We start from the raw sequence: 9,358 nt of genomic DNA, 5'->3' as shown, positions 1-9,358 counted from the left end.
TTAAATTTCCTTTATTATTAATATTATTTTTTTTTTTTAACATAATCCTTGTTCCAATATTACATCTGTGAAAAAGAGATTTAATTCTTTTTGCAGTTTTTAGTTACATAAACTATATTCGTAAAATGTCTGGAAACATATCTATAAAATTGTTATTAAAAGTTGAATTCTAGATAGGAAAAGTACATGATTAGAAAGTAAATATATATGCAGAATATTAGCCAAAGGAGAGTGATTTAGAAAATTAAGGATTTTGCCTTTGAATAACAAATAGAAACTAGAATATTTGAAAAAAAAAAAATTACTTTAGATAATTTTAATTAACACAAAACTTTGTAGGAACATTTTATATCTGACCATTTTATATTTATTCTCCTTTATCAAAATATTGTTTGCTTCTCTTGACACATGTTCACATTAAAAAAAGAAAGAGAAAAAAAATTAAAGCCTGCAATCTCCATGCTTTGTATTTAGTTATTGATTTATTTGTAAGATGTCATCACTTACTACTCTTTCTTTGTCTCGTGACGTATACAAAATGTATCCTTGTAGCTGATGTCACCTTAGTGATAAGGATGTCCTAGCTTTTTTTACTTTGTTTCATTGGATTTTAATTTAGCAGTCTTGCAGATGATAAAATTTAATGTGGTATGTGATGAAGGTGATTATAATTATTTTGATTTGTTCACATTATGTGAAGCTTGCCTTCTTGGTTCCCTGAAGCTCTTTGTTTGAACGTGTGCCTGAGCAAGGCCGTGATGAATTTTGACTATGCAAAATTTATCCTTTTTCAGGTCGCTACAGCCGGTATTGAGGTGTTGGTGCCACTTAAGCTTAGTTATAACTGGAAAAATAGACTTTATTCAATGTAACTAGCCATTCTAATAGGATAGAAGTGGGCCAAAAGTGATATATTTTTATCCTCTTAGAATGACACTTTATAAATATAATTGTTTGTTTTTCCAAGTTTATAAGTCTTAGATTTAAGGATCATAGCTGGCTGATTGCACCAGCACTTTTTCTATGTACTAAAGAACAAATATTCTTTAGAATTTAGAGATGTCTTTCCACCAGTTAGCTGGAGGTTTTTCATTGAACGAATCTGAAATGAAGATTTTTTTGATTTGTTACTAGATGGAATAAAATGTATATATTTTGAGAATGAAAGGAAAGTGAATTTATTTTCAATTTTAGAAGTAGCTGACCTTAATATAGCGACATTATGTCCAGCATATTTTTTTTCTTTTAAAACCTATTTTGTCCCTTAAAAATATAGATATAATTATTTTTATTAGTGTTTAGAATGCCAAAGGCCTAACCAGTGATGTGAAAAGGATTAATAAGTGATGCAAGGAGAGCAAGTTTGACAGGCATTAGTTCTCTTTATTCAGTTAGTCAATTTACAATAATATTAAGTATGTTTGTGAAGTGTGATGGGTGTTTTTACGGCATTAGTTTAGGTTTAGGTTTTGTAGGCATTTGCAAAACACATTGCTCATGAGATTGCCATAGCTTTTGTATCCTGATATGGTACATTTATTTGCTCTTGATAATGTGATGTTTTTTCCTTTTCTTCTCATGAATTTGATATAATTTCAATAGCCATTTTAGTGTTATCTCAGTGGCTATGTGAATGTAATGTTAAAAATGATGAAATATGATTCAAGAGATTTGACCCATGTTTAGACTAGATGGAGTGTGACATCCTCTTTTCAAAAGGAATTACTTGAGTTGTAGTTTAAGTCTGTGTACATGAGGAGATTTTTTGTGGTTCGCTCTACCAATAAAACGATTCTTAACGCTATTTTCTTTTGTCATCCCAAGGCTTGAAGAATGGAAGTATTGGTGAATATTGGAAGATGAGAAAATCTTAATGAGTCAGAAGATTAGAAGGACTGGCCGGGTTTCTTTGGGGAACATTGGAGAAGAATTGTTGGCGAAGACAGAACAGGCTGACAATATTCACCACTGTTGTAATAACCAAGAAATGGAATGTTTCCAAGCATATGAAGATCTCACACTAGAATTTTGTGAAGCTTCAAGGGAAATTGGAGAAGTAATGAAGATGGCAGTTGGTTTGAAGAAGGAAATAAAGCGGGTAAAAGGGTAACACAAGAAAAAACAAGGGAAGGCAGTAAGGAAGGGAAGTAAAGTTGAAGCAAAGTCGCAAAAAACTGGGTCAAGACGAAGGAATGCAAGAGTTTTCTCAGGTCAAAAGGGCGTATGGTCAACCCGAGTCTTCCTTGTTGAACACCACATCATCATCATCCTCATCCTCACAGGGGAAGTGTCAGTACTGCCATGAGGTAATCCTTCGTCTCATTTATGTTGGAAACCCTCCGATAACAGCCTCTTTTTACAAGATTTTGTTTCCACGTAGACTCGGATTTTGAAAAAGTAAATGGAGAAAAGAATTTCTTTTTTGTATTTATATTTGGGGAACAGGTTCACCTCAAGACAAAGGTTTTGATAGCTTCATCAGATCCCTTCCAGTCACATTTTTTCTTTACTTTCTTTTTTCAAGTTTCATCTTTTGGGGAGGCCAGTATTTGCTTGTCAGTGTGAAGCTTCTTGTGCAGCTAAGAGCTCAAGTGTAGAGATCTTGATATCTAACTCATGGAAAGCTACATATCATTTCAATGAGCATGGATTCCAACTGCAAAGAAAGCTTTTGTTGAGTCAAACATTTAAAACAGATCACAGCAAAGAGAATACTTGAAGCATACAGTGGAACTTGTTCTTTGTATTAATTAGCCACTATACAATATGGAATTGCCCTTCCGCTGTTGGACACGTGACTGGTGAGTTGACCATTGTCCAATAGGTGTTGGTTGAGTGGCCATTCCTTTCATTGTATTGTGGTTTTATTAATAAGACTAGTTTTGAAATGAAGAAAGAATATTGCAGCCAAAAAAGTGAAAGGGGTTTTTGTTAATGAAGACCTTCCTTTTCAGGTCTCTTTTGTAATTTCACATGCTTATGATGACATGTGAAATCTAGATGTTTGTTTTATGAATTTTGAAACGGAAAACAATAATTGAAGTTGGTGTCTAATAATGCCAATGCTATGCTGTCACTTACTTTCTAGCTATTTGTACAATTGCTCAGCCTCTAGAACAGCAATTTTTTTTTCCTTAAACACATAGCACACTTGACAGACAAAAAATTGTCAAGGCACACCATTTGTTTCTTAAGTCCTTGAATCTGGTTGCTGCGCTAACTGCACGTGGCCCAAATTCCACACATTAGACTTTCATGAGTGGCCACTCTGATGGGTGTGTGGCTTGCAGGCCAGGCACACACAAATACTAGTGAGCCATGTAAAGACTTCTTGCCTCCCCTTTGCAACATTATCTTTTTCTTCTTAAGCATTTTTAGCTTTTTTGTCATTTTCCAATGTCTATATTTGTTACTTGACATGTTCTATCCAGATAGTAATAGACTGTTTTCTTTGTACAGACTCCCTACCATTTCTCTAGGTAGTCCATAACTCAGTGCAGTGATAGTAACAATAAGTAACATTTGTTATTTGTGTGATTTTATTGATTTTATTCATAATATTCTATTTTCTGTAATACAACCTCCACCTCTGATTATGGCAGGCAGGAATAGGATCCTGTGCATGGATATAGTGTTCTCCTTGGAACCAGCAGTCTTCCAGTCATGGCACCAGATGGCACATTCTGCACTCGTTTATCAATGGGAGTAATGCAAGAGCCCCTTCCTAAATGCACACTGAGTCTAATCACTCTCCAATAACTTTGTGCACTCATGGCGAGTCATTCTTGTCACCCCAATCTTTAGCTAAAATTCTCATAATGGGTAGTTCCCGTCCCCCTGGCCCACATATTTTCCTGTGAAGGGATGTTAATGTGACCTGGATTTTAGGGGTAGGGATAGGTTATGAAAAAAACATAATTAGATAGTATCTAAAGTTGAATAACTAGCACTTGCTGAGAATAATTGGCTGCATAGTAATGTTTAATGCCACATCATAACATGAATACACAAAACAGCAAGTTCATGTATCTGCCACAGAAAAAAAGATAGAGTACTTTTTCAATTCATCTCCTTTTTATTTTTTTATTTATTTAGCATGTTTTGTTTTCTTTCTCAGTTTTCAAACCTCCCTTAATTAGAGATGTGTGACACATTGGTTGAAAATTGCTATTCTAGAGTATGGTTGTACAAGTCAGTATACTACGATCATGTTCTATAGAAAAGAAATAAGGAAATGAAATATATTTTGATAAAACCATTGCCTATATAGAAAGTTAATTTGTTTCAATTTAAACATTAATGAGTGCATTGTTCATTCAAATCCTAGTTATTCCAGAAAAGAAAAAGAAAAAAAATCAGTAAATTGTACCAAGCATTTGAAAGGTTTAAATCTACTAGTGTCCAGCAGTAGAAAATATTTAATATAATGTAATTTTTTTGCAATTATCGAGAACAACAAATTTGTATTGATTTAGGCATAGTTGTAATTGCTTTTTTGGCAAGTGCTTTAAACAATATATTGTCTTGAATATGATAGACCTTGCATGAAAAGCATAGAAAATATGTTTAGTGTAGCTTTTTTGTTACTAGATTTCGAATAGGACATTTGTAGCTAAGTTCTCATAACTTTTTGTATAACTAGTAGGAAATTATGTGACTTGGTGTTTTAGTATTGGCTAGAAGTTTGGGAAAGTGAATTCTGTCAACCTTTTAAATTCGAGTGTGAAAGAGAAGCAATTTTAGACCAGTAAATGAATAAATCTTCAGCTTCTGTATCAGCAGGTAAGCAGTGCATCTTTTATTCATGTTAAATTGTTCCTTGAGAGTCTTATGCCTAAACTATTTCTAGCTTTGAATTCAACTCTTGCAGAGTCCGACTACTTGTCCTGTTATAGATGAAATTTTCTAGAAGCCTCAACATGCTTGTTAGAAAGCATTTCTTATCTGTATAGAAGCAAAGGATTAAGAACTAGTGAAATTAAAAGATGGATCATTTGTTGTCTATAACATTAATTTTATTTTGCAGGTGTCTAGCAAAGCAATCTTTACTCATTTCCTGATGCCCATTTTTGTGTAGTGTTGCTTTCATGCGCAGAATGAAGTGATAGCTGTTTTAAGGTAGTTTTGCTTTTCAGATATTCAGATTAAATACTCTTGAGTAATGCATGTCATAGATTTAAAATGAAGACTTGCATGGCTATTCATTAATTTTATTTGTAAATTTAGTTTACTCATACACCAAAAGTTACATTAGAAGCTTTGCTAATATCAGATATTTTTTTTAAAGTAGAGATGTTAGGGCATTGGTCCAAAGAACATGGATATTGCCATTCATCTATTTTAGCGGATACAACGTTACTCATTTTAAAGAAGGAAAATAAAGCTAAATAGCAATTCCACGATGCTGGAAGACTCCTTTTCTTTTCAGAATTATGATTGAAATGCAGTGTCATAAAGAATATGACTAAGTCTTTTTGAGAAAAAAAATGTCTGCTGGAACTTCGTAATGGTAAGTTATTCCAGATTTTATGTTCTGACTTAAAGATAACATTACCACAGTTGTATTTCAGGTCATCTGGAGAAGAAGAAAAGGAAATCATGAAATATGGTTTATCAATAAAAGGAATACAGATCATGTAATGTGATTTTATTAGCCTGCTGTATTTACATGTTGGATAACAGTTGAGAACTTTCAATTGTAATTCAGTTATAGTTAAGGTAAGACAGTTGTATGAAATGGAGGTAAATATACATCTTTGTCATATTATTACCTCATTCTGTTAGTTTGAACATCAGTATGTTGAGTGCATTGCCACTTACCTGGAATGTTGATGCTAATGATTTATTTCAATAAACAAGTCATTACAATTTGTATGTAAACTACCAGTAACCAAAATTATCCTCCTAAAATTTGTACCACAGTTGATGATTCGTTTATGGGACCACTTTTTCCTATTTGTCAGGAATTGGAGAGCTCGCTTCATCTGATGATTACAGACAAAATGATATTAAACAAATTTCTTTACTTGTTTCCTGCTATAATTTTATTTACAACATGTATAAAATCAAACCCAAACTCAAAGGAGTAATCATTGCTAAAATTGTATGAATTTTATTAAAGCTGAGGCTGTACTTGAGCCACCAGCTGGCCTTAGTCCAGCATTGAATATATATATATATATATATATATATATATATATATATATATATATATATATTTATATATATATATATATATATATATATATATATATATATATATATATATATATATATATATGTATATGTATGTACACACACACACACATACATATGTATTTATGAATATATACGTATGTATATCTATATATCTATATACATATATATATATATATATATATATATATATATATATATATATATATATATATATTTTTATATATATATATATATATATATATATATATATATATATATATATTGTACATATATATGTATGTGTAAATGTATGTATGCATATATGTGTGTATGTATGCATATATATATAAATATATGTATACAAATGTATATATTTATGTATGTGTATATATATATTTAAATGTATATATCTATATTTATTTATGTATATGTATATATATATATTTAAATGTATATATCTATATTTATTTATGTATATGTGTATGTATGTATGCATATGTATGTAGATGTACATATATCTATATGTATATATACACGTATATGTATAATATATATATATTTATATATATATTATATATATACATATATATGTATATATATATATATATATATATATATATATATGTATATGTGTGTGTGTGTGTGTGTGCGCGTGTATATATATGTGTGTGTGTGTGTGTGTGTGTGTGGTGTGTGTGTGTGTGTGTGTGTGTGTGTGTGTGTGTGTGTGTGTGTGTGTGTGTGTGTGTGTGTGTGGGTGTGTGTGTGTGTGTGTGTGTGTGTGTGTGTGTGTGGTGTGTGTGGTGTGTGTGGTGTGTGTGTGTGTGTGTGTGTGTGTGTGTGTGTGTGTGTGTGTGTGTGTGTGTGTGTCTATATGTATGTGTATATGTGCATATGTATGTCTGTTTGCAATATATATATATATATATATATATATATATATATATATATATATATATATATTAATGCAGCATACACACATACGATTTAAAGACTTACTACTTTGGAATTTACCCATTGCCGACGGGTATGGCATGTATGTACATGCCATACCCACTGTGAGTTTACTTGTTTAATTGTTTTTCCTCCTAGGGTTTACTTGTTTAATTGTTTTAGACTTAGATGGCTACACTTTTGCTAAGTCACCAGTAAGCCAATTGCGAAAATATTTTACGTGATCTTATTTTGCTGTTACTATTTTTTATAACATTATAGTAATAATTATGTTTATAATAAATATAACACCATCGATATTCATAGCACTAGTAAAAAATCGTTTTTCCCGCCAATTCAAGGAAAGGTGAAATCAGGTAAGGTCACAAGATCTACTAATTGACTCCTTTGTGGCTAAGCACTAGCAGAGCCATCTATGTACAGGGATATTTCACAAAAAATATAAAAAAAAATCCCATTTTTTATTCATTTTCCCCGGCGGCAATGAATTAAGAAGAAAAGGGTGACATGACTATGATGTGGAGCTATGTTATATATATAATTATATATATGTATGTGTGTGTGTGTTTGTGTTTGTGTTTGTGTTTGTGTTTGTGTTTATATGTATACATATATGCACGAGGGTGCTTCAAAAAGTTCGTGGTAAAAGAACAGTATGAAAAAAAACGGCTTCAGTTTTGACGTTTATGTTTCAACATAATGCTTCATTAACCCCTTGCCGACGGATACGACGGGTAGACACGTGCTTTGCCCACTGTTAGTACTTGTTTGATTGTTTATACTCATAGATGGCTATACTTGTACTAAGTCACCAATGAGCCAGTTAGGAGTACTGCCCGTCTCGCCCGTTCACCCTTTTCTTTGATTTACGAAATATTTTACATTATCTTATTTTGCTGTTACTAATATTAAAAAACATTATAATAATTATAATGTTTATAATAAAAATAACACCATCGATATCCATAGCACTAGTAAAAAACACGTTTTTCCCGCCAATTCAAATCACGTATGGTCACAAGGTCTATTAATTGACTCCTTTGTGGCTAAGCATTAGCAGAGCCATCTATGAGCAGACATTTCACAAAAAATATAGAAAATGGGCACAGCATTTTCCCCATTTTTTGTTAATTTTCCCCGACGGCATTGGGTTAAGGTCAATATATTTCTGCGCACGTAGATACCAGCCTTTTAGATCCGTCTGAGTAAACCTGTAGGTCATGTGATCTGAACCATGTTAGAGCAGCTCTTTTTACATCTTCAACCGATGGAGAATTGGTACCTTTAAAATGATTTTTTTTAAAGTTTGGAAATAAAAAAAAATAATGTCGGAAGGGAATGCCGGACGATTTCACATCAAAATTCACGTAGCACAGCTCTTGTCTGCCGAACGCCGAGCGCTCTCGAGGAAGTACACCAACAAAATCCCCTCTGAATCCCAGAAGACAGTGACCATGACCTTTCCTCTTGAACGCTCAGGTTTTGCTTTGGCTGGTCCACCTCCACCCCCGGGCAGCCACTGCTTTGATTGAATTTTGTCCTCGGGATCGTGCTGGTAGAGCCCTGTTTCATCCCCTGTTATCCTCATCCCATTTGTTCGAAATTTCCATTGAAAGATTTACTCTTTGCTGTTGATCAGGGTACAACATCGAGCGGAAAGCCCTAAACTCTCCACCAGAATTGCGTGTGCAGAACCCACAGAGATGTTGAGTTTGTCTGCTACTGATTCAGTGGTTATTTGTCTATCCTTTCCCCCCAATCCCTTGCCCGTTGTTGTCGTGGGTGGGCTTAGGAGGCGGAGACTGGGGCATTGGCTGGGGAACTCCCCAACCTTGGGACTCAGCCCTCGACTCAACCAATTTTGCATGGTCTTTTTTTCCCCTTCCTACTTTTTCCTTTCTGTCCCTTCACCAACCCCTTCTACTATCCACTTTCTAAGGTGTGAGAGCCGTGCTGAAAGGATGAAAGGCCGACTTTGTGCCAGTCCTGAACGGCCTGAGGGAGCCATGGGCACAGTATTCCCCTGCTTTAGTTGTCTAGCCCTTACCCCTCAAGGGGACCCTGAGGGGTGGACCGTCTCTCTCCCCAACATACTCCATACACATACAAACATGGCCAACAATGAAGATTTTATACCACTATTAGGCTTGCCCCTTCATCAAATCGCCCCACCAATTCGAACTCTCCCGATACCCAGACTCCAGGATCTCCTTTGACCACGGCTCCG

The 9,358-nt window shown here is 33.8% G+C and overlaps 1 protein-coding gene across 2 annotated transcripts in view; it reads left to right on the top strand.

The window, feature by feature from the left end:
- The window catches only part of LOC125036471 (transformer-2 protein homolog alpha-like), a 21,129-nt gene extending 15,494 nt beyond the window's left edge, over positions 1–5,635 (top strand). Inside the window, exon 8 of one of the 2 annotated variants that reach the window (XM_047629068.1) lies at positions 1,825–5,635. In XM_047629068.1, the coding sequence (XP_047485024.1) occupies positions 1,825–1,874 (50 nt within the window). In that variant the 3' untranslated portion in view covers positions 1,875–5,635. Of the gene's footprint in view, positions 1–794; positions 1,805–1,824 lie in introns of those variants that run through there. The other variant, XM_047629069.1, reaches the window with a different exon arrangement.
- The last annotated feature ends 3,723 nt before the right edge of the window (positions 5,636–9,358 follow it).

Source organism: Penaeus chinensis, chromosome 21 (genome assembly GCF_019202785.1).
Source record: "Penaeus chinensis breed Huanghai No. 1 chromosome 21, ASM1920278v2, whole genome shotgun sequence".
Classification (NCBI taxonomy): Eukaryota; Metazoa; Arthropoda; class Malacostraca; order Decapoda; family Penaeidae; genus Penaeus; species Penaeus chinensis.
This window is presented reverse-complemented; position numbering and strand designations above follow the sequence as displayed.